Source organism: Odocoileus virginianus, chromosome 6, assembly GCF_023699985.2.
Source record: "Odocoileus virginianus isolate 20LAN1187 ecotype Illinois chromosome 6, Ovbor_1.2, whole genome shotgun sequence".
Lineage (NCBI taxonomy): Eukaryota > Metazoa > Chordata > Mammalia > Artiodactyla > Cervidae > Odocoileus > Odocoileus virginianus.
This window is the reverse complement of record NC_069679.1, coordinates 63230823-63257000: the sequence shown is the minus strand read 5'-3', so window position 1 is coordinate 63257000 and position 26178 is coordinate 63230823. Positions and strand designations below refer to the sequence as shown.

Below are 26178 nucleotides of genomic sequence, written 5' to 3'. Positions count from 1 at the left end.
TTGGATGCGTGGACCTCCTGTAGAAAGTATCAGTTCAAGGAACAATCTCTCACACAGGCAAGGATTTTTCCATTTAAAAAGACCTACTCATTTCAGTTACTCAGCCATTTTATAGAAAGTGAAAGAGTTTTGAAATGAATTGTCTTTATAGAGATCCGTAATTTGCAAGCAAAATCCCCACTCTACAAAATGTGAAATATTCTAAGCAACAGCTGTGAGCATTTCAAACAAGCATACTCTTTGACAGTTCAATTGTTGCCAAGGGAAACTGAGTTGGTTTTAAAATCTTCCCTGGTTTAAATTCTGCATTTACTCTTAATCAGAAATTGAGCAAAGAAGTACTGCATGGCTGGGACACTGAATTTTTCATGAAGACTGGTATGGGAAATTGAGATGTGGAAATGCAAGTTTCTTGAAGGTGGGAGGAAGACTGGTATTCTAGCCAGTTTTATAATGCTTAGGGGAGATGGAACTTTTCAGCGCAAACACAGACACTATGTATAGCGGCCAATCATCTGGAGCCAGTAGGGGAAGCCCGCTTCCATCTAAGAGCACCAACATTTTCGGCTTCCTATATCACTTAACAATTTCTTTTAATGACAAATTTTTTTCATTCAAGACTCATTTCTGGGGATGTGCATAGAAATTTGCAACACTTGAGTGTTAAACAACACAAGAGAAATAAAAGCATTTTTTTCCCCCCTGCTGTCAGTTGTATGCATGCTTCTTTTTTTTTTCATTTTCCAAGTTTTGAACATTTGGTACCTTGGCATTTGTACTTAAGAATTTTTTTTTTTCACCCTCTCAAAAGACAAATGTAGCATGCACTCGAATAGAGCAACGGTTCAAGAATATTCTCTGGTAATGCACCACTTGGCCTGTTATTCAGTCACTCGGTCGTGTCCGACTCTTTGCGACCCCATGGACTTCACCACTTGGCCTAGGGCTCACCAAGAATGCAACCATGCCTTTAAATATTTAATCACTTGTTCTAGCCAGAGTTAAGTGAAGCCTTCACCACAAACTCTTTCGGATCCAACTTGCCAATTAAAAGCTCCCAAACTCCCACAGTTTGGAGCTGGGTTTCCCTGAGTTCTGTGCAGCGGGTGAGCCCAAGCGGCTGTTCTCGGTAAATGATCTCGGGGCTTAGAGACAGCGTTCCCACCTGCGCCCGCCACACCGACCTGGCCCCAACCAGGCTTGCAGCAGCTCCAGGGAGCTGACATTCAAAACAGAGGTTCAGGAAAAAGGAGACGAGGACGAGAGAGAATTCGAAGCGATATCCAACCCTTGGCCGGGCCCCAGGGGTTCGGATTTCGGTGCCAGGCCTCCCACAAGGTGGAGCGGTGAGCGACTGCTGGCGGTTTACGGCCGCGAGGCGCGAAGGTCCCATTTACATGAGCAGCGGCGCTGGTTCCCGTCGCGAGTGGGCTATTCGAGCCCAGACGGTCCAGTCTCGCAGCTGAAAGGGGCGGAATCCAGGGCCGGATTACCCGACCCTTGCCCTCGGAATCCTCAAGTTGCAGACGACCACCGCCCAGAGGTTCCGCACTGCACGGAAATCCTTCGTATTTATGTCAGCTGCACACCTCCTGAGCTTTAGCAGCTCCAGTTAGGCCTACTCGCTGAAGCAGTTCTCTTCCTCAGCCTACCCTACCGCTTGGCGGAAGCGGCGGCCGCGCGTCCGGAGAACGCGGCTGCATCCGGGTTCCTCTCGCCTTAGTCCAATCCTCGGTCTCCTCTCTTCCCACCCTCCTGTTTCTCCGCCCCCCCCGCCGCCAATCCGCGATCGGCTCTCAGCCGAACTTGCTGACAGGGGAGTGAAGGCGAACGCCGACCAATGAGGCATCGCTTCCCGTTTGAAGTCTCCAGTGAGTGGGCGCCGGAGGCGGGCGCTGCTGGCGAGAAGGTTCGGTTGCGCGTGTGCCATGGACTCAGCCGCCCGGTGATATTGACAATAGGAGAGAGAAAGGGGCATTGACGGGGACCCACCGCGGGTACCGAACGGCGGCTCTGGCAGCGGCGGCTCCAGCCCCAGCGACTCCTCCTCTTTCTCCTTCCTTCTCCTGGTGCCGCTGCGGCTTCAGTCTTCCTCCCTCCCTTCCCCCCTCCCCGCGTCGTCGCTTCTGCCGCCGGGTCCGAGGCAACGAGCAGAGGCGCCGCCCGCCGGGAATGTGAGCGAGGAGCCACCGGCGGAGCCGCAACGGGGTCGGTGCCGATTTGATGGGACGGGCCCGCGGGGGAGGATCGTGAGGCCGCCGCCGCCGCCGCCGCCGGAGCGCTGAGGTTCAGGTCCGGCTGTGAGGCCTAGAGGCGCCGCCGCCGCGGAACCGGAGGGACGCCGCGCCGGACAGCCGTCGCCCCGGGCTCCCTGCCGCTGTCCGGACCTCCCCCTGCACGTCCCAGTCCCGCCACCCGCCCCCGCTGCGGCCCTCTCTCCCGTCTCCCGCCCCTCCGAAACCACAGATCATCTTTGGATTCTTCTCCAGAAGCTTCAAGGTAACTTCGTCCCTCCAGCCCCGCGGCTTGTCTGCTTTCCCTTTCTCCTTGCTTGCCTCTTCCCCGTCCTCCTGGAGAACCCGCAGGGCACCGGCCTCGGGAAAGGCCTGGCCCGAGCTGGCGAGGGGTGCGGTGGGATGAGGTGCGGGAGAGGGAGCGCCGGTCCCACTTGTCTGATTTACCTGCAATTGCTTCTGATGTTGTCTCTCTTTCTGTTTGCCCCCTCCCCCCCTTTTTCTCCACCTTCCGGCACTGGAGGCGTATTCTTGTCCCCCTTTATCCACTGACGGAGGCGGAGGGGGGAGGAAAGGGGGATTGGTGTAGTGAGAAGGATTCTGTAGCAGCTTAGCTTCTCCAGGGCTTGGGGTGGTGGGGGGATGGGGTGGGTGGGAGCAAAGGGAGTGTGTGAGCATCCCTACAGACCAACCCCTAGTCTGTCTTTCTCCTCCACCCCAGCACCCACTTTGGATTATCCTGAGCCTTGGAAATGCCCCGTGCCCGCTGCTCAGAGGATGATAAAGCTTGGGCGCCCTAGTCCGGGGCGAAACCTGTTTCCCCGGGCTTTGCACCGACCCGCTGCTACTGCACGTTCAGTTCTGCAGCGCTTTAGGGTTGAGATCCTTGACGTTTATCCTGGGCCGCGGGCATAAGGGTCAAGTGATTAAAAAAAAAATTTTTTTTTTTTTTGCTACCAGTAACTTATCTCTAAGATGAGACGTGAAGAATAAAGGGGAGACAAAACGAGTGATGGAGGAACAGGATTTACGGAAATTTTGTGTTGTGAGGGTTACATGTAATCTAAATAACTCCCATACCAGATTGGAAAAACTGCCCCTAAATTTACAACATACAGATGTGATGTGGAGCTTGTTGTAGATGCAGTCATTATGAAAATTTAATTTTAAGTGATATTACTTCTCCTACAGTCATTCATGCTTTGCAATTATCTATCGCATTGTATTTGAGGCTAAATTAGGTAGATTGCTAAAAAACTTTTTTTAAAAAAAAGAGAGCCAAATGGGACTTCAGCATCCCAAACCTCAGCAGTATAAGGTTTTGTTTGTTCTTGGTTTCTGTTTTTGTTATTTTTGCTCTGTCAGAATCCAGCTAATCCAGGTAACTTTTTATTCTCACACGTTCAGGAAGAAACTCCCTTAATCTTTTATTTAGAGGTTAAAAACCGTTCGGGTTATGTAGGGATGACAGGTGAGTGATTGCATTTCAGCATTTCCACTATGTGCCTTATTTCTATTCAGGACTGCCATTCGTTTTGCATGGGGCATGGTGGAGCCTCAGTGCCATGGAAATGAGGGCATCTGTTTAAATTGGTGAATGAAACTGAGCTTAATGCTTGTTACTTTTAGGAAATAGCCTTCATTTTAATAATTTGAGAAGGTTAAAAAAAATCTCAAGGAACTGTTCTGTTCCATTAGTTTACGGAATGAAAATTAATATTTGATGATGAACTTCAAGGGAACTCAACTTTGTTGCCTAAGTAAGCTGTGAATTTAGGTTTCTGCATCAATTTTGCTGCATGATTTCATCATAGTTTTTAAGCTTTAGTAACATCAGATGGCTTCATTCAAAAAGAAGACTTCTTTGAAATGATTTTAATTATGCCCTTTATGTGTTCTGTTTAAAGTAATCTAGCCTGTCATTGGTGGTATGGTGTCGTTTATCTTAGCTAGCACATTGCATTAAAAAGTCATGCCTTGGTAGTTCAGAATTTGTAAATTTCACCTTGCTGTGATCCATTGGTGTAGATTCTTGAAGTACCATAAGAATTTCAATTCCAGAGCCCATTCATAATATTAAATATCTTGGGAAAATGTATCGATGGAAGTTTTCCAGTTGCAGAATAGCTCCAAAATTAACTTAGGATCTCAAGATGAGAAGAGCTGTGCAGTTAAAAAATGCGTACATGGCTTAGAAGAGTTTTTTCAGGTATAAACGAACATCTTTACTGCATATTGTAGAAGCAGCACAAGGCATTAGCATTACAATATTGTTTATGTAGTACTTATATTCTATTTTCCACCAAGTTTTTCTGCTTTCCCATTGAACATAGAATTGTTAATTGATTTTATTTGCTTTCTTTTCCCCATATTCCCATTTTCAAAAAAAGTGTGTGGGAATTTTAGAATTTGTGTAACTCACTTGTTTGCTTCCACCTTGGGGGTGTGTGGATGATACTTCTTTCTCTTCAGTAGGGATATGTCCTCAGCACCAACTACTCCTCCATCAGTGGATAAAGTAGACGGATTTTCTCGGAAGTCCGTCAGAAAAGCCAGACAGAAGAGGTCGCAAAGTTCCTCACAGTTTAGGTCTCAAGGCAAGCCTATTGAGTTAACACCTCTGCCGCTGCTAAAAGGTAAGGCTCATGACCAGGTGATGGATTCCTTTTCAGTTGATCTTTTTATATCTGTATATAATTTTCTTTTTGTAAGTTCCATATTTGTTAAAATTCTTTGTTGCAAGTTGAAGGAATGGGAGACTTTTCAGACATGTTTAGACAAGTTACTGGTCTGTGACCAGGTATACCCACTCCCACTTTTAGAGGGCTCAATTGAACCTAAATAGCCATGGACGGATGAAAAAAACTTATTATCAGGAGTATCTCTCACATTGATAAGTAGAAAAACTGAATACCACAGAAACTTTAAGATGTCTGGGTCTGGTGCTCGCTTCGGCAGCACACATACTAAGATGTCTGGGTCTGTGTTTTTCTTTTTTTCTTCTGTTGAGATTTAGATGTGTACATTGTATGCAATGACACCTATACAGTCTTAATCACAGGAAGTAGTAGAGGATATGGTACCATTAACTTACATATAGAAAAGGATACTCGAAATAATTCATTTTTTAAAATTGAGAAAAAATAGTCAGTAATTGATTACACACATTCTTGTTTTCAGATAGTACAAACAGGAAATGGATTTGATGATCATTCTTGTTTGTGGAATTAATTATGGATAAGTTCTTATGAGAACTGTTTTTTTCTAAATTAGACTTTATTCTCAAAGGAATAAAAAAAACTTGGTTTCTTTTAAGCTCAAAGGAAATAAAAAACTTGGTTGCTAGTTAGTGAACATTTATTTCTATAATGATTTGTGAAATTGTTACAAAGGTAATATAAGAAAGGTATCATAAGAAAAGCTGGAGTGTGACTAGAAAATGTAGCGGAGGATATTTTAAGCTTCTGTTTTTCCCATATGAATTTATGCTTATGTTTTTCCCAGTATAAACTTGAAGTTGGTGGACATGAAATGAATATTGATTACTGTAGAGATGATATATCTACAGTTCATGAAGATGATCTCATATGAGTTTGGTGGAGAAAATTTTTGACTAAAGATTTTGCTGGTAAAAATGAAAATAGTCTTTATGAGATTTTGAAAGAAAAATGAAAGGAAAACTTGCTAGGGATAAAAGTAACCATGCTTGAACTACAAAGTTGGGAGGTATATTGGGTTCTTTACTAATTTATTTAATCTGAAATGGACAGATGATAACTACTATCATCTCTGTCTGGCAGAGGACTTTATTCTGAGGAAGCAGTTTAAACTTTCTTAGAACAGATTTAAACTTTGTTATATTAATTTCTTGGGATCCATGGTAAATATTTAAATTGGAATCTAACTGACCACTCAGAGCCATGATGTTGGTTTTGTGAGTAGTGAAAGAGGCATGCATGGGGCAAATTTGGCACGTTTCAACACTTTGTTGTTTCTTACCTTATTTAAAAAAATGTAGTAAAATATATATAACATAATATTGATCATTTTACCTATTTTTAAGTATGCATTAAGCATGGCATTTATCTTTGCATTGTGAAGGCATCCATTACCATCTCATATCTCTAGGACTTTTTCATCTTTGCGCAGCTGAAATCCTGTGTCCGTTAAATAAATACTACCTCCCCATTACCTCTGCCCCTGACCTCTTTGCAGCCATCATTCTACTTTCTGTCTATGAATTTGAATACTCTAGATATCTTGTATAAGTGGAATCCTACAATATTTGTCTCTCTTGTGGTTGGCTTATCTTGCTTAGTGTCATGTCCTGAAGATTCATCCATGTTGTAGCACGTGTCAGAATTTCTTTCCTTTTTAAAGGCTGATTAATATTCCGCTACACATACACACACACAGTCACGCACACAAAACTTACTGTTTGTCCACCTTTTGGTTATTGAGAATAATGCTGCTATGAACATGGGTGTGTAAATATCCGCTTGAGTCCCTGCTTTCACTTCTTTTGGGTATATACCCAGAAGTGGAATTACTAGGTCGTATGTTTAATTTTTTGAGTAATTACCATGCTATTTTCCACAGCAGCTGCACCATTTTACATTCCTACCAGCAATGCCCAAGGCTTCTTCCAATTTCTACACATTCTCATTGACACTTGTTCTTTTCTTTTTTTGATAATAACAATCATAATGTGCATGAAGTGGTAGTTCATTGTGGCTTTTATTTCCCTAATGATTAGTGACACTGAGCATCTTTTCATGTGTTTATTGGCTATTCGTATTTCTTTTTCTCATATTTTAAATGTAGTTGAGTAGTACTAAAAATTTTCCAAGATTTTTGCTCTCCAAAGATGTGATTTTTGTGAACTTGTATATTTTGCCAGCATAGGAACATTGGAGAGCAACAAGATCATATAATACTAGATACATCTACAAGCTTAATTCCAGACAGACTAAAAGTGATTCTTGTGTAATAAGCATGTTTTGGGAAAATATATAGGAAGCATTCCATAAGTTAGATTTCCATATCTGTAGAATAACAAAGAAGTACAGTCATGTACAGACTATAGAAATGTGTGTATGTTCTTGATGATTATAGTGAATGTAGAGAGTTTGTTGAATGACATTTGTTGTCCTTAAAATGGATTGACTTTTGTTTGTGTGCCTTCTTACAACTTTAGGAAGTGGTTTATGAATATAATGAAAATGTAAGACGAATTTCTTTTCTTTTTTTTTTGCCATTTCCTTAGGAAAAACCAGAATAAATTATATATGCATGCCAAAGGCTAGTTATTGATTTAATTTTCTATAGAATTGTTTTGACTAACTTGGAAGGCTTGAGTTAATTTTATTTAGGGATGCAATATAAAGTGCAGTTGAATTTTGGGAGTTGCTTTAAAGAATAAAGTAAAAACATGTCCTTAAGGTCTTTAATTTTAAGGGAGTTTGAAAATGGAAATTGTATAAACATAGTAATTATGTAATAACATTTTTAATATATAATTTTTGAAAGCTCAAAAATTAGGTATTCATTAATGATGACTTATTTTGTGTGTTTGCCCTATAAAAATTTTTATTGTAGATGTCATAGTATTTGACTGACTTTAAGTAACACTACCATTATTGCTTAGTATTTTAAAAGTCTCTTTACTTGCAGAACTGTAAAAAAGCGAAAGGAAAATTTCATCTCTTTTGCTCTTTTTCTAATAGGTGGGGTTTTGAAATTTGTATCAGTGATTTTATTTTCTGCAGAAAGCAGCACCGGCATGTAGTTCTGTCTGTGTTAATATATTAGAGTGACCTGGCTTTTCCTGCAATTGTGAAATTGCAGGATAGACCTTGACATATAGACATCTGAATTTTCTCCATGAAGTACTTCTGAAAGTATTTTCAGAAGGTCCTAAAGTTTTTAAGCTTGAAGGACTTTTCCTCATTTTCCTGATAAGGGAAATTCAGTAGAGGTTGAGTGCCTTATGAGCTTCAGAAGAAAGTAAAGACTTTGATGCTTTCTGGGTTCCTGCACAGCAGGACATGAAGCAGACTTTGACAAGTACCTAGACCGAGACAAACACTTAGGCAGATACACACACACACACCCATGAATAATAATTGCAATTATAATAATAACTTCTAGGAGCTGTTATCTGGTTAGGTGGTTTATGTTCTCTACCCACTCCTTATTTCTTTCTCTTTTTAACTTTAAACGATTATATAAATTTAGATTTGAGGGAGGTGTTTTTGAAAACTACCACCTCTTTGAAAATGTGATTATAATGAAAGTGGCATCATTGTTGCCAGGCTCACAATTCATCATACATTTCTGAGACATTTTGCTTCTAGTTTGAACAGTCGGTATCAAACATTCCAAAAACTTTGATGCCTGGAGGTACTGTTCAGCAGAAAGAAACTTCCTCTTGATAGTGAAACCTTTAGATGGGTAACGTTTCTGTGACACTAATTCTCTGCTTTTTTTTTTTTAACTTTAAGTTTATGATTCAGCATACATTTTTACTTTATAGGGTGACAGTTTGTAAGGACTTAAATAATTTCAAGTTAAAACTAGTTTTTGTGCTTTTGAAATTGTTAGATGGATAATCCCTCTCTTTCATTTGTATCTGGTTTGTGTAGTGTATAGGAAAATGCAAATGGAATTCCCAGTTCTTATAATGGACTAGGTCTCTAAACTGTATTTATGATGAGAATGATCGCCTGAGAAATAGTGTCCTTGATTTTAGGTTTCACCTTCCTCCTTGGAGGTTACGCTGCAGTGTTGCATGGGAGGAGGTACAGAGGCTTTGTTTCCTGCAAGAGTTCTAGCTAACTTCTAGCTTTGTTGCCCAGGGCAAGTGAGTTAACTTCAGAAAGCTTGGTTTCCATATCTATCATATAATGAGAATTAAAATCAAGAGATATGGCAGTACCAAATCCAATGCATTACTAACTAGTGTCATTTAACTGAGGTTTCAGAAGTTAGAATATGAATAATGTGAAATTATTATTTGACCTTTTCTATTTTTGCAGCAAAAAGTTGAAACGGGAAATTTCTCTGAAAATTAGCAAACAAGAGCATAGTTTTGTGGTCTTCAACCTCTTTCAGCCCCCAAATATGAAGAAACAGTGTGCAAATATGTTGAATTTAGTAGACTAGTTATTTTAAATATCTTTATTTGGAGATTTTTTTACCTTCTGCATTGGTATCCTGCCACATATTTGAGTGTAATGCTTTTTTATTTTTAACTTACTAGTGTTTTGAATAGATAATAGAGTTACGTGGTTCAAATTTGAAAAATACAAAAAGATATGTAATGAAAAGTCTTCCTTCCAAGTTGGTTTCCTAATTAGTTCCCCTTCCCAGAAACAGGCAGCCATAATATACTTGTATTGTAGGTATAGGCATTTTTAAACCCTTGATTTAATTTGAAATGCCCTGAGCAGACTGAAATTATATGCACATTTTGTATGCATATGTCCATTTTTTTTTTAAATGGGAGAATTCTATAGCATTTTTCAAATTCTTGAAGGGGTAGTGGAATCAAAAAAGGTTAAGAACCATTGATCTAGTGATCTAGTTTGTACCTTAGATTAGTGATGTATATTCTTTATTTTCTTTTCCATTATGGTTTATTACAAGATATTAAATATAATTCCCTGTAGGGCCTTGTTATTTCCTTGTTTTATAGTAGTTTAAATCTGCTAACCCCAAACTCCTCTAATTTATTACCCCCTTCCCTTTTCCCCCTTTGGTAACCATAAGTTTTTCTTCTATGTCTGTGAGTCTGTTTCTGTTTTGTAATTTGTAATTGATGTATATTCCTTAGGCAACTAAATTGTAGTGTGTGTGTGTGTGTGTGTGTGTGTGTGTGTGTGTGTGTGTGTTATGTGTGAATGGCTTAAAAAAAAATAATCATAAGCTTTGCTTTTGAACCAGAAGAACATCTGTAAGTTAATAGGTGTTAATGTTCAGCTTTGCAGCCTTTGATGCAATGTGGTAATATTTTTCTTTGGGGGAAGAAATTATAAGATTTTGTACAAAACCAAATCTCAAATTACACTGTTATCATGTGTGAAAGATTACAGTAGTTGTAGTGAAGAGGTATTTCATTCACTTTTAGGTGGGAATTTATCTATCTTTGTTCATACATGTATGTATATAAATTGTGTGTGTGTGTGTATCTGTATATATCTAACTATATGTATCTATCCTAATAGTTTGTTTCTGTAGCATAGAGAAGATTCCTGTACAGAGTCTTATGTGGGCCAAAATAAATTGAGAGTAAGCATTCCTGATTTGTGAATCATTTAAAAGTAGAGTGGCAGCTTGCATTCATATCCATCTCATATGAGTATGATAATTACTGCTTAATTCTTATCATGGACTTCTGGTTGGGGATAGTATGTATGTGTTATAGATGAGCTTCAGGGTTCTAAGAACCTCCTAAAATTTTACGTAAAATTTCTGTGTATGTGCATTTTTTTGGGGGGGGGAGGAGGACAGAGTTCATTGCTTTCATCAGATTCTCAAGGATTTAGCATAATCATTACTGCTCTTTCCCCAGAGTTAAGAGCTTCTGGCTTAGACTGAAAGATTGGGAAATTATTATTATTACTGTTTTTCCTGTGTATCAGGTTAGCTTTGTGTGTGCACAGATGCGTTGGATACTTATCAGTAAATATTGTAAGCTTTAAACAGACTTCATCATAAAGTGGGTCTCTCCAGGATACAACCCATCCAAGACATAAAAATTAATTAAATTGCGAAATAAAACCTCTCATAAGGTGAGGTGGTCGTTTTCTACTTAGAACTTTCTTTTTTGTGTCATTCTTCAAATTTCAGCTCAAATAGGACCCTCTTATGGACCATCCTGCATCACTTTACAAAATAATCTTCTTTGACATTTCTATCATTTTATTGTTTTTTTGGCATCGTATTTATAATCTGAAATTATTTTATCTTTGTTCACTTGTATGTTACCTGTTTCTCATCCCCCATGAGAATGTAATCTTTGGTGTGAATACCTTGTGTCACTTATCTCTAGGGTCTAGACCTGTGCCTCATACATAGTTGATATTCATTAAGTATTAGCAAATGAATGAACATTGTTAGATCACAACATTGAGGTTATTAGTAATAGCAGTATAGGCATTTGTTTTTCCTTTCTAAATACTAAAATTCTTCCCCTCAAATCTAGGCCATGCAGATTTTAACTAGCAATTTACACAAAATGGTAAACTTGTTTAGTGAAGATTTATCAGTTTTAAAGGATCAGATTGCTAAGTGTTCACTTAAAATGCTAAGAATGGGTTTATGTTCTGTGTAATTCTCCGCGTTTCAGGCTAAAAACAGAAGTGGTATCTTGTGGAGAGAGAACAGAGGGGATTACATGTATGGTACACAAAAAGTCATTCCTTTTACTTAGGGGATTCATCACTTTGATTTTGCACAAGTTAAGATGTTAAGTACAAGGAAATTTCTTTTTTCTGCTGGTGTTTGGGGACTGAATTATGGACTGATCAGATCATCAGATGTTCTTTCTTAATATAGTTTGAGAGAATATCTGATTTATAATGAACTTTCAGAGCAGTGTTTTATGGTCAAATTTTCTTGTCTTTAAAACATTTATTTTATAATAATGTTAACTCTTAATATTAATTAGATTTTGTAGCACTTGAAAAAGAACAGTAAAGTTTCTCGATATCCCATAAAGGCTAACTAAAGTAATTCTTTGATTTGTTTGCCAGTGACATTCTCTTTTGCCACTTAAAAATACTTTTCTACCTTTGGTATTATAAGATTTTATTTAAAAAACCAGGCATCTTATTTTTATATTATAGTACAATTATGCATAAAAGAACTTATGCATATGTTAACTGTATATTATTATTGTTACCTAATATATAACAGTGTATACCTAATATATGTATCATATATTACTTGAGGGAGGCAAGTGCCCTCCCTGAGGTAAGAATGGTCTCTGGGGTCACACACATGTAGGTTTGAATTCCAGGTCCATTCACAGCCATGTGACTTCTGAGCATTGGCTTTATATCTTCAAAATTGGGAGTGTATTAGAACCCACCTAAGAGAGTCAGATTAAGTACCATCAGGCAGGTAAAACATTTAGCTTAGTGCTGGAGACATTGTAGGAGTTGAAGAGTATTAACTACTACAATTATGGGTAAGAACTGCGTAGTGGAAAATGCTTACCATTGTTTTCAGTTGATTTTTCATTTCTTTAATTCATTACATGGATTATTTCCACTTAGGTAGAAAAATACGGAGTGAATGGAGCTATGAGAATTAGACTTTCAAAGCAAAAAAGGGAACTGGTTCTTGTGGAACAATCTCAGCTTTATTGTTGAGTCATTTTGAAACAAACTTCTCATTTCAGGAGTAAGAAAGACGGCTAATGTGATTATTTTCAAGGGAAATTCCATTTGTGGAGAGTTACCCAGGAGAAACTATTGTTAGGTAAACTAATTTTGGAAGTTGTCTAGTAGGACGGGATTTACAAACTTTTTTTTGTGATTGCTTACTCCTGTCAGTAAAAATAGCATGTATTTCTGTTTATATATACATGTGCTATTATGTAAATATGTAATGCACATTGAGAACATACACAGACATAGAAAATTAAAAAGGATGATACTGAAAAACACAGTGTGTAGATGTTCTTAATACTTTGTTTTTTAACCTCCTTTTCCCTTGCCCGCCCTCCCAGCACATTCACTAGCCTTGGGCATCTCTTTATTTTGATGTTTTGCTTCAAAGATAGAACCTTCTTTTCAGGTTTTGAGCCTTATTAAATTTATAGCATTTTATTTTGAGCCAGAAAGAGTTGACACTGAACCCAGATGTGGAGAGTTGAATGTGAAAACTTCTTTCTTTATCTTCTTGAGGTTTTTGTCTAGGCTTTTGAGTTTATTGCCCTTTAAAGAAACAAAATCTAAATGGACGATTTTGCCAGTTTGAATATCGTAGATGGTTCCTTGTTGAGGGCTCTTTGCTGTTGATGGGTGGGTTTCAGAGGGCTCTTAACCCTCGTGAAATTCCAGGCAGTATTTTGTGTCTCAGTGCAGATTGACATTTTTCTTGGCACAGGGTTTAGAGTGTTCATCAGATTCTCAAAGAAGTTTCTCCCAAAGGCTAGCAACCATTGCCTTGGGTGGTGGGTGTCCATTTGCTCAGAGCAGAGAGAGAATTTGCCATGTGACCCCTTTCTATAGAAAGGAGATCTCATGTCAAGAGATTTCTCCTGCATATGTCTTCTGATTTTTAATTCTTTTTGGTATCAAACAGAATTTTAAAAGGTGTTTGAAGGTAGATGTTGCTACGTGACTCCAGTGTGGTTGGCTGGAAAATTTTTGATCAGTGTCTTTTGAAAAATTAAGCTGAATGCATGTAACTACCATTGGTAAAATTGAGAATGCCTGTAAAACAGCATTTTCTCTGAAACAGCTGTAGACCAGGAAGAAGTCGGGTGGAGAAGCTCAGGTTGTCTTTGCTGGTGAACAAATGATTTAGTAACCACTGAAGCAGAAGAGAAGCACTATCTCTTGGCTCTGCCCTATGCCGGGCGATGTACCACATGGTGTTGCAGTGACGCTTCACAACAACACGAAGAGCATGGGATGTTTGCTCTTGATAGAGGGTAGAGAGAGCCTGAGTTGGGACCCCAGGCCCATCTGGTTTCAAAGCCAAGGCCTTCTCCATTATATGCATTAGTGGTGGATGAACACAGGTGGCACTGGACCTAACAACTTTCTTGCTCATGCTATGCTAAGATGACTTCCTAGGTGAATCATCTTACTACCTCTTGGAACAACCCTGAAAATTGTGAGATGAGGTGATGAGAAAGAGAGGCAGAGAGTAGAAGAGCAGGGAGCCGCCAGGCCGGCAGTAGCACTATGGTGATGGGGAAGAGTCGAGGGAGCGTCACAGGCCTCCCAGACTCAGCTCCTTGGGAAGGCCCAGGCCATGCCACTGAGAGGCAGACAGAAAGGGTAGTTGGCACCTCACAGAGGCGGGAAAGGGAAGATGCCTCCCCTGGACCCCTGTTGTCCCGGTCGCCATAAAGTCCAGATAGTTGATAAACAGGTAGCATTCTTGCCATGGTGGGTTTTTTTTTTTCTTGTTTCTTTTTCTGGCTACACAGTGGCATGTGGGATCTTAGTTCCCTGACCAGGATTGAACCTGCACCCGCTGCAGTGGAAGGGTGGAGTCTTAACCTCTGGACTACCAGGGAAGTCCCTGGCAGTGTTTTTGTTTTTGTTTTTTTTTTACCATTCATCTTCCCATCTTTGGAAACTAACATATTGTAGGAAAGGGTCTGGGTTCAAGCCTGGGTGATATTTAGATTTATGAATTGAGATCAAGTATTTAACCTCTTTGGAGCTTCAGTTTCCACTTTCGTAAAAGGGGACTCATATGTCCCAAGGTGTTTGTGAAGAATGAGATCGTGTGGGTAAACTGCTAATGTGTGGTTGGTGGCTTAATAAATAGCCCTTCGCTTGCTTTCTGGTTGCCATTGATCTTTCTTTGAGTCACTCCTGTGGGCCTGCATCATGTTTCAGAGTACACAGTGTTGTGAAGGAAGAGGTCTGGCAAAATTCCATCCATTCTATGTAGGCACCATGAAAGACTTTTTGTCTTTTCAAAAAAATTTATTTTTACTGGAGGATAATTGCTGAACAGTGTTACATTGGTTTTTGCCATGTGTCAGTGTGAATCAGCCATCAGTTCAGTTCAGTTCAGTTGCTCACTTGTGTACTACTCTTTGCAACCCCATGAACTGCAGCACGCCAGGCCTCCCTGTCCATCACTAACTCCCGGAGTTTACTCAAACTCATGTCCATTGCATCGGTGATGCCATCCAACCATCTCATCCTCTGTTGTCCCCTTCTCCTCCTGCCCCCTCCCTCCCAGCATCAGGGTCTTTTCCAATGAGTCAACTCTGCACATCAGGTGGCCAAAGTATTGGAGTTTCACCTTCAACATCAGTCCTTCCAATGTACACCCAGGACTGATCTCCTTTAGGATGGACTGGTTGGATCCCCTTGCAGTCCAAGGGACTCTCAAGAGTCTTCTCCAACACCACAGTTCAAAAGCATCAATTCTTTGGCACTCAGCTTTCTTCACAGTCCAACTCTCACATCCATATATGATCACTGGAAAAACCATAGCTTTGACTAGATGGACCTTTGTTGGCAAATTAATGTTTCTGCTTTTTAATATGCTATGTAGGTTGGTCATAACTTTCCTTCCAAGGAGTAAGTGTCTTTTAATTTCATGGCTGCAATCACCATCTGCAGTGATTTTGGAGCCGAAAAAGATAAAGTCATCCACTGTTTCCCCATCTACTTCCCATGAAGTGATGGGACCAGATGTCATGATCTTAGTTTTCTGAATGTTGAGCTTTAAGCCAACTTTTTCACTCTCACTTTCATCAAGAGTCAGCCATAGACACACACATGTCCACTCCCTTTTGAACCTCCCTCCCACTCCATCCCCCTTCTCTAGGTTGTCACAGACCACTGGGTTGAGCTCCCTGCACCATACAGCAAATTCCCACTGGCTATCTATTTTACATATGGTAATATATATGTTTCAATGCTGCTCTTTCAATTTGTCCCCCCTGCCCCCCAAGCTGTGTCCACAAGTCAAAAGACTTTCATCTTAAGGTGAGGTTACACCTTAATGTAATTAATTTGTAGTTGCCAGTGTCTGGAACATGGTTCAGAGTAAAACATTAAAGCATGAAAAAGAACTGGGAGAAAATTGGGACTTGCTACCATTTCAGGAAAAGTGCTGTCTTCTGACAGGAAAGATACAGGCTTTGGAATTAGCCTCTCACCGAAATATGCCAGAAGACCCCCTCCATTGAGGGGTTGCACCTTAGCCATACCTTATAAGGGTATGCAGTGAGAGTTCAGAGTGGTTTCAGGCTCTCAAGGAGCTCTTGGTGTATTCTTACATTAGCAGTTTGGAAATCATAGCCACACTGTACCTTCCACATTGTAAACTTGTAACACTTTTTTTGAATGAATATTTTGAAATTCAAGGACATTTGTAGCAAAAATGATGCTTCTTTTAAGGGTCAGAAGGCTGTTTCAACCTTTTGACTCATCAAGTTAAGTTTTCAGAAAGTTATAGTGATCAATCAGAAGGACTGGTGTTTTTCCTTAATTTGTGAGCAAAGTCAAAATGACTTGAAAGCACATTGATACAAGGGACTTTCTAAAAGTAAAAGGAAGTTTCAGCACTCTCTGTTCCACCTGTCTTCCATGCGTCCATTTGTGTTTGCCTCTTCAGCTACATCTACACATGATAGAACCACCTGGCATTTTTAATGGTACCTAGTGATTTAGACGGAGAAGGCAATGGCACCCCACTCCAGTACTCTTGCCTGGAAAATCCCATGGACGGAGGAGCCTGGTGGGCTGCAGTCCATGGGGTCGCTAGGAGTGGGACACGACTAAGTGACTTCACTTTCACTTTTCACTTTCATGCATTGGAGGAGGAAATGGCAACCCACTTCAGTGTTCTTACCTGGAGAATCCCAGGGACAGGTGAGTCTGGTGGGCTGCTGTCTGTGGGGTCGCACAGAGTCGGACACAACTGAAGCACCTTAGCAGCAACAGCAGCAATGATTTAAAAGGGCTTTCCTGGTGACTCAGAAGTAAAGACTCTGCCTGCAATGCAGGAAATGTGGGTTTGATCCCTGGGTGGGGAAGATTCCTGGAGAAGGAAATGGCAACTTACTCTAGAGCTTCCCTGATAGCTCAGTTGGTAAAGAATCCACCTGCAATGCAGGAGACCCTGGTTCGATTCCTGTGTTGGGAAGATCTCCTGGAGAAGGGATAGGCTACCCACTCGAGTATTCTTGGGCTTTCCTGTGGCTCAGCTGGTAAAGAATCTGCCTGCAATATAGGAGACCTGGGTTCCATTCCTGGGTTGGGAAGATCCCTGGAGAAGGGAAAGGCTGCTCATTTCAGTATTCTGGCCTGGAGAATTCCCTGGACTGTATAATCCAAGGGGTTGCAAAGAGTCAGACACGACTGAGTGACTTTCACTTCACTAGTGTTGTTGCCTGGGAAATTCCATGGACAGAGGATCCTGGTGGGCTACGGCCCCTGGGGTCCCAAAGAGTCGAATCCGACTTAGGGACTGAAATAACAGCAACAACAACAGTGATTTAGGAATAAAATACATCTCACTTTAAGAAAGGATTCCCTGGTGGCTCAGATGGTAAAAGAGTCTACCTCAGTGTGGGAGACCTGGGTTTGACCCCTGGGTCAGGATGATCCCCTGGAGAAGGAAATGGCAACCCACTCCAGTATTCTTGCCTTGAGAATTCCGTGGATGAAGGAGCCTGGCAGGCTGCAGTCCATGGGGTCACAAAGAGTTGGACGCAACTGAGTGACTTCTCTTTCCTTTTCTTTAAGAGAGCTTAAAGATGTTTCAATCAATAACAGTTAAGATGAAGTTCTAAAACTCAGTCAGTTCAGTCTGGAATGTGACTGGATCTTGGAAGAGATCTGTCTGTAACTTTTCAGGTATGAGAAATCTTGGCATAACCTTTGGCTGTTGAGAAAAGCTTGTGCTTTACTACCTAAACTTAGTTATTTCCTAAAGATTTTGAATAGAGCTATATTTTATTGTGTTAAGACTTATAACTTAACATTGTAAAAGGCATTTCAGCTAATGGTGGAATTTATTTAGGCATTTCTGGTTTAGTGGCATGTTCTAGAAATGGTATATATTTTAAATACCCTTGGCTTACGAGTGGTAGGCCCTATACTCATGCTCTTGAATTTCGGTGATATCTGAATGAAATAAATTGTGTGCAGGTATTTTTCAATGTGTATATGAAGCAAATACCTATGAAAAGAGTCTGCATTTGACCTGGCTAAATCAGTCACATCCAAGAACTTAAATTCTCATTTTTGAAGTTGTTTTGTGGGCTCTTTAATTCATTTTGTTCATTTGTTCCTTCATTCATTCATCAGATTTCTACTTTGTGGTGTGATGTACCAGGCACTGTTTTGGGAACATGGTGATGAGCAAAACAAGAAGACTGAGGAGGTGCTTCTTTTCAAAAGGCCATTGTAGCTGGAGGTCAGAGACCGATGGAGCTCTTCAGGTTGTTGGGCCAAATAATTCAGGCTAGGCTAAAGTTTGTCCTTGATCCTCAGGTTGTTTGTTATCTGTTGTTGTTTAGTTCTGTGACCCCATGGACAGTAGCCTGCCAGGTTCCTCTGTCCATGGGATTTCCCAGGACATTTCCTTCTCCAGGGGATCTTCCCAACCCAGGGTGTTTCCTGCAATGGCAGGCAGGTTCTTTGCTATTGATCCCCCAGGGAAGCCCAGGGGTATTTGTACATAGCCATAAATATACAACGATAGAGTATATACGTCACCCAGAAATAAACTTCCTTCTCAGTCAGGCGTATTTTCCCCTCACGTTTATATATTCCCTTTAAAAAAAGTCACTTGTTTGTTTGGCTGTATTGGGTCGTGGTTGTGTCATACGGGGTCTTTTGTTGCAGCCCATGAACTCTAGCTGTGGTGCTTGAGCTCTGGAGCGCACAGATTCAGTAGTTGCGACTTGTGGGGTTATTGCCTTGCAGCATGTGGGGATCTTCCCGGGCCAGGGTTCGAACCCGTGTCCCCTGAACTGGCAGGCAGATTCTTAACCACTGGACTACCAGGGAAGTCCTTCATGTTTAAATAGACTTGTGTTATGCTTTAAGATTTTTTTTTGTTATATGTGATGATTAGTAATTATTTTGAGGTAGTCTTATTATTGGAGTTGGAATTTTAAAAAGTTCTTTTTTCTTGTCATGGTAACATTATGCTTGTCATTTTCTGACACTGAAGTTTCTTTGAAAACAAATCACTTAATCATTACTTGCTTTTTAAAAATTTTTACCAATTTACTTTCAGACTATAAACATGAAATGTACAAAATGGAAAAAAGTCCTTTTAAGACTAAGTAAAGTCCACTTGGAGGTCCAACTACATGCTCTATAGACGGCACTGTGTTGTTAAAGTGCATGGTCTTAAGTTTTCATGTTTTAATTCACTCTTCTGTGAACTGCTGCTTGGAATAGTGGGGGACATAATACAGTAGATTTAATTCATTAATAGAAGAAAGGTTTAGAAAGATTAGAGCTAGATTTACTGTCAACACCACTTGAAGCTCATTACATGAGAATGTAAGCAACAGTAAACCGCAGTTAGGCAAAGCAATTAACACTGGTAAGCATTATGTTACTGTGAAGATTGGGAAAAACAAATAATGGAAAGTATTTTAAATTTGACAAATTGAATGAAGTTAAAAATTGAATCCACCTCTTTATCACTTGCTAATTTTAAATTTTCCCGAGCTATTATGATTTAAATTATTGGGTGTTATCTGTGCTGCGTTCTGTGGGTGGTGAAAATTGAGTGGAGTGAGTGCTTTTCAGTACCAGTGCTTGAAGCAAAACTGGATTTGTGATAGTTTGTGATGTCTCAGACTCTGACTTGTGGGAGTGTACAACAGAATAAATAAAAGAACTGTAGAGTTTGGAGTTTTTGACAGTCCGAGCTTAAAGGACCACTCTTGTACGTCAGTGGTTAATGAATTTCAAAATGATTTTAAAATCAATGTACACTCCTCTAAGTGCAAATCTATATTTAATATTAGCATGCTCTTGGTGAAATTATATTTCTTTGCAGTTTTACTTACTGGAAAATTTTCTTTTAGTTGTTAAAGTAACACTTTACCTTCATATATTTCCTGGCTAGAAAGATACACCCTTTTTATTCTGTACTATCTCTTAAGGGAATAATTTCTTCACATCAGAGCATTATAGTTAATAACTGATACTCATTTCTCCATAAATACAAGGATACTTGTGTAGTTATTTGCCCTGCTTGGTGAGATAGTTGTAATGTTTTGCTTGACTCATGTGGACAAGATGAGAGATCAAGAACTTCTCCACAGGATGGTTTTGAGTGTTGAATGAGTTGAATGAGTGCTAATGCTCGGAGCAGGGCCCAGCTCATGCCAAGTATTATATAAATGTTAGCTAGCTTTGTCATTGTTGTTAGTGTTATTATCATTTATTTATAGATAGTACTGAATTGTATCTTAAGGCTTGGGTTTCAAGTGAATCCTGTGAAGATGATCTATTTTTGAATACCATGTTTAGGAAGTGGGTGTTTTGTTTTTTGAAATCTATTTAGTCTATACATAGACAAAATTGTTTAAGCAAAACAGTGTATCACTATGTATTACATTTACTAATGAACTTTAGAGAACATTTAAAATGAGTTTTTGAATGAAGAAATATTTGGAAGCTGTAAAAAAAAAAAGATTACTGAAGCCAAGGACTAGTTTAGCCAAGAGTGAGCTGCATCGTGTTATGATGGATGCTGAAGCATTGTGCTCACCTGTCTTCCCCAGCTGTTGTGTCGGTGCTTTGAGGGGAGGGAGGCTTGGGGAGTTGCATGTGTGTGATGACACTGAACATTGTCATGTGAAACATCAGGAGGGACCGTAGGTGGTTGCTAAATGGAGTTAAGACGTTGGTGGATGCTACCTGGACAATTAGGAAAGAGTTATCAGCCTAATATCTTTCATTTAGTGGGAACGTTGGAAAAGTGTAAAAAACCAAAGCAACCCCCAAAATCTAAAGAATTTGCTAGGAGTTTTGCAAAAGTATCTTTGGAGCAGGTGGTTTAGAGTATGATTTCAGGTGTGTTAGAAATTTTCTTTCATCTGTGAGTTTTTACCTAAAGCTGTTTTTATGAACTGAGATTATGAATTTGTTATGTGTGTATAATTTTGATTAGCAGTGAACCTGTATTTAGTCTTTCTTCAGGCCTAAACCTAGAAAGTTTTTTTTTCCCCTTTTTCTTTCCCATGGGAAGTTATGGTTACTACAATGTTCAGACCAGTCTTTTCTCATCAGATGGTAAAGAATTTGCCTGCCATGCAGGAGACGTGGGTTTGATCCCTGAGTGGGGAAGATCCCCTGGAGAAGGAAATGGTTACCTACTTCAGGATTCTTGCCTGGAAACTTCCATGGACAGAGGAGCCTGGCAGGCTACAATGGGGTCACAGTCAGACCTGACTTAGCGACTAACAGAAACCTAGAAGGTTTTTTTTCCCTTTTTCTTTTCCATGGGAAGCTATGGTTATTACAATGTCCTGACCACTCGTTTCTCATACTTGTCTCACGATAATGAGTTTTCCCATTGATATGTCTTCAGTTTCTGTTGAGAAATAATGAATTCAAATAAGTGACTGTGAATTGAAAACATTCATGAAAACAGCATGTACATACATTGAAGTAGGTATATAATGAGGGAAACCAAAGCTCCAAGAAATTACTGGCAGTTCAAAGTTCAGTAAGTGGAGTCGAATTGGAATGCATTCAGAAAAGAACTCTCTCTTCCGAGTGATCTGTCTCCTTGAATTGATAGATGATGATGATTCTGTTCTACCTTGAATTTTTACTTTTTATCTTAAAGATTTAAAGTGAAGACTCAAACTCGGAGAAGTGAAAGCTTCAGTCAAGGCAAGGCACTTTAGATGTATACTATACTGTTTGACTTCAGCTTTGTTGAAGCAAGAGATAATTCCTAGACTTTTTTCCCTGCCATCTGTTAAGAAAAAAATTTTTAAGACAGATTTTTGACATTTATTTTCCCAACTCTTTTTATTTTGCTTAGTTTCTTTTTTTTTTTGTCTTTCAGGTGAGTTTACTTCAGGCCATATAGAACTAGCTGTGACTGGGTCATAAATACACAGGTAGCATGGGAAGCTAGGGAGACTGATGATTAAGACGTGAAGATGTTGCATAGCCAGCAAGGTAGGGTTACAGGTAGAGGCTAGGTTTGTGAGCCAGTCAGCCCAATGTCTTGGAATTCTAGCCAGTTTTCCTTGCAAACTGGGTGACTTTGGACACATAACCTTCTCCGAGCCTCAGCGTACTCATTTGTAAAGTGTTGATAATATCTGCCTCGCAGAATTAGCTTGAGCGGCCATGTCTATATGTCTCGACCAGTACCTCACGCATGGCAGACACTTGCTGATTGACCCTTGTCATGGTATTTCCATCTTTGGGGTCAGGGACCATGTCCATTTATGATTCTATTCCCACTGTCTAGGATAGTGTCCTTTCACATTGTCCCTGTTGATTGAGTACCTGTTGAGTTGAAGCTATCCTTCAGATAGGAAAGGAATTCTTTATGTATGTAAAGCAGTGCTGACTCATTCCTTTTTCTTTTCTGATTTGTATCTTAAATATTCTTTTAAACAAATGTACATATATATTTTAAATGAAGAGTCTTTTATGTAACAGTTGTTTAATAAACTGAACATTGCTTTAAAGACAGATGTTTATGACTGTGCTTGCCCTGGTTAGGTGAAAAGGTGCTGCTTTGGATAGAGCAGAGTCTCTGAAAGGATTATCAAAAGTTGCCAAGTGCTTTGAAAGGCTTCCTCTTCTGGCTTTATCTTCAGTCTCTTCAGCTGTGATTTAGAGCTGTCTGTGTCTGGTGTGTTGGAGACATAGCACGAGTGCTCACAGAGTGAATGAATATGGTGATGGTTCAGATATCAAAATTTTGTGGGATCTTCATTGGGTACTATTTATTTAAACATCTTTGCAAAGCAGAGAGAGTATGCAAACATTAAAAGAATTTTAGTACCTTCTTGACAATAAAACCTCCTCAGTTTCCTGTCACATCTTAAGTGTAGACCAAACAGACTTGCTGGTTCACAGTAATTGCTGTTGACACTAACCTGGCACTTTACTGCTCTCCTTAAAATACACCCTAGAGAAGTTTCCACTGGGTTAGCACCTAGAGCCTGAAAAGCGTCACATTTGTAGTCTCCTTTGGGTGGATATGTGGGGGATGTATGAGTGAAAGAGTGAGCTGCAGGACAGAGTGTGTATGTTCTCGTCTTTTCTCTCGCTTTGGCCCCACTTTTCTTGTAGGCATTTATGTCATCTCAGGTGCACTGATTCTGGCTCATTTGTGACTAATGAGAAGAAATGCTGTAAAAGTTACTACTCTGGTCCTCTGTGTAGTTTCTTTTTTCTCTTAAATGGACTTTTTTTCTTCACCCAGTCTGTCGTTTGTTTGGTGTGTGTTCAGGAAATCTAAAAAGCTTGTTTTAATTCTAGCCTTAAGCTAACATAATTAAAAAGGAAAAGTTTCTGTTGGTTATTGCAGGAAGCCCTCCCTACTTCTACTCCCTGCCTCCCATGCCCTACCATCAGTATATTTTTTAATAACTCAGGAAGAAGTGAATTTTAGGTTTTCCATGTTTCTATCCCTTCATTAGGGAGTATAATTAAGAGGTGAAAGGATTTGATGTGGCTTGCTAAATTTTTGAGTAACATGAGAGGCACACTGAGTGGTTCATAGTTTTGAAAATCTGTACAGTATTTGGGAACATTTTCTTTTACTAGAAACTTTATTTTCTGGGCTCTTCATTTTTCTGTGCATACTTTGATGACTCAGTCTGTCTGTCGTTGTTCTTTATACTTGAAAGGAGATTCAGTGTATATTCTGAATAGACCAGCCTGTGACCCTGGGAGGCCTTTCTTTGGTGAGCATAGCTTCAGAAACAGAGGTAATCAGCATCTGTCCCCAGGAATTTCCTTTCTTCCCGGAGACACATTTCCAAATGCAAATATAAACTAAGCCCATAAACTCTGGCAAGTGCTTTCCTTTAACCATCCAAACAGTTTCTGTTTCAGTTCCAAAAAAGGTAATTTGCCCCCTCCCATTAAATCCTTAGGCTTCCAGATTTTTTAAAAAATATTTTGTGAGGCAGAGTGGATTGTTAACAGTGATTATCTTTGGGGAAATAAGAGGGTTTCACTTTTACCTTGACATTTTCAAACTAGTGAAAGAAAGTAAGCATGTGGGAATAAAATGATCCATTTAACATTGGTGATCATTAGATTAAGCCTTTATATAGTTAGTTGTAGCATGAGAAAACATGTATAGGAGCTTATCCATATAGCATAATATAGCAGTTAATAGTGGAAGTATTATATGTATGTATGTCTGTCTGTCCTTCTATCCTTCTGCCTTCTATCTACCTATCTGTCTATCAGTCAAGGAAGCGTGATCTCAGGTTGTGATCTTTTTAATATAATTGATTTCTTTTCTATAAGGAAAGAGTTTTAATTACTCATCTGTCTAGACAACCTTGAAAAAGTATCATTTTTAATGTTTAGAAGGGAGGTAAAGTACTTTGTAATTTTCAGAAATGGTGTGTAGGACATTGCAAAGAAAAAGTCTATCGGTGTGAAATCTTTTATTCTCAGGGTTTTCTGAGATGCTTATCTTGGTGATTCTATTTCACAAAGAACTCAGCTCCCTGGCTCTCTCATACACCACACTTTAATGAGCTACACAGTAATTTGTGACTTGTGCTCTCTCCTTTTAATCAGCTTATCACTCATCAACATCATACCCATTTTGTATCAATTTACTTTACAATCGAAACTTTTTGTGTAGTGCCATTAGAGAAACCAGGAGAGCTTAGTGGTTTGCTTTCTGTTTAGGGGATCAAAAGGTATTCAATTAGCTTTTGCTGTTTAACAAATGATTCCAAAACTTGGTGGCTTAAAGCAGCCATTTAGTTAGCTCACCATTCTGTGGTTTGGCAGCTGGGGTTGGGTTCAGCTACATGATGGTCCCGGCCTCTGCTGGGCTCACTTGCACCTGCAGTCAACTGGTGCATAATAGTGTCATTCACATGTCTGATCGTTGGCCAGCGGTTGACTGGCTGTGGCTGCAGGGGTGTCTGGGCTGTGTTGACTCTCACCATGTAGCAGGTTAGCCTGGTTTTCTTTATGTGGTGGATTGTGGGGTGCTGTGAAGCAGCGAGAGAGGGCAATCATTAATGCTTCAGTACTTTTCAAATCTCTTGCAGTATTTTTGCTGTTATCTTATTGGTTAAAACAAGTTACAAACAAGCTGAAATCCTAAGGGTGGAGAAAGACTCCACCCCTTTGTGGGAGGAGCTCTAAAATTGTACTGCAGCGTCGTGAATACAAGGAGGAAAAGAATTTGTGGCCATTTTTGCAGTCTGCGAAAAATATTCTGAGGACTTCAGGTCTTGGTTCAGTGGATATTGTCTCTCTTTTGAAATACGTGTGGAATCTTCCACCACTACCTCCGATCACCTTCTGTCTCCTAACAGGTCCCTTGCTTCCACCCTTGCCCCTGTATTCTACACAACAGCCAGAGCAGACTTTTTGAAATAAGAATCAAATCATGATTAAAACCTTCTATTCACTTCTCATCTCTTTGAGAATAAGCTTTAAACTCCCTCCTTGGCTGTAAGACTGCACGGTGTGGCCCTTCCTCTAACCTCATCTCACCCCGCTCTTCTCACTCATCCAGCTCGCTGCCCTCCTGGCTGTTTCTCAGACACACTCATCTTGTTCCTGCCTCAGGGCTTTATCTTTGCCCTTTCTCTGCCAGATTTTCTGCACAGCTCCCCGCTTCACTTCTGTTAGATCTCTGTTTCTGTCCTCTTGCAGAGAGGCCTTCACTGATATCCCCACATAAAATAGTATTCTTTCCTGCCAGTCTCTAGCTGGCACTATTTTACTCCCTAGCTCTTATCATCACCTGATGTGTTGTTTATTTCCTCTCTCATCCAGGTAGAATGTAAACTCCTTGAGGGCCAAGAATGAGTGTTTATTCCCAAAGACTGGAACAGTGCCTGGAGCAGGGTATATGCTCCCTGAGCCTCAGTGGAATGACCATTAAGTGATATTCATCACTGGGCCTTGTTGATGGCCATTCACTAGAGCTAGTGTCTCTGTGTCCCGTTGTTTCTGGGCTGGAAGCAGCCTCTCTCCTCCCCTTGCCTGATGCTCAGCTGGGCCAGTGTCATGATATTTAA

The 26178-nt window shown here is 40.0% G+C and overlaps 1 protein-coding gene across 2 annotated transcripts in view; it reads left to right on the top strand.

The window, feature by feature from the left end:
* The first annotated feature begins 1879 nt into the window (after positions 1-1879).
* Positions 1880-26178, top strand: part of PPP2R5E (protein phosphatase 2 regulatory subunit B'epsilon) — a 150268-nt gene continuing 125969 nt past the window's right edge. The window contains exons 1-2 of one of the 2 annotated variants that reach the window (XM_020914283.2): positions 1880-2499; positions 4710-4870. In XM_020914283.2, the coding sequence (XP_020769942.1) occupies positions 4714-4870 (157 nt within the window). In that variant the 5' untranslated portion in view covers positions 1880-2499; positions 4710-4713. Of the gene's footprint in view, positions 2500-4706; positions 4871-26178 lie in introns of both variants that reach the window. The other variant, XM_020914282.2, reaches the window with a different exon arrangement.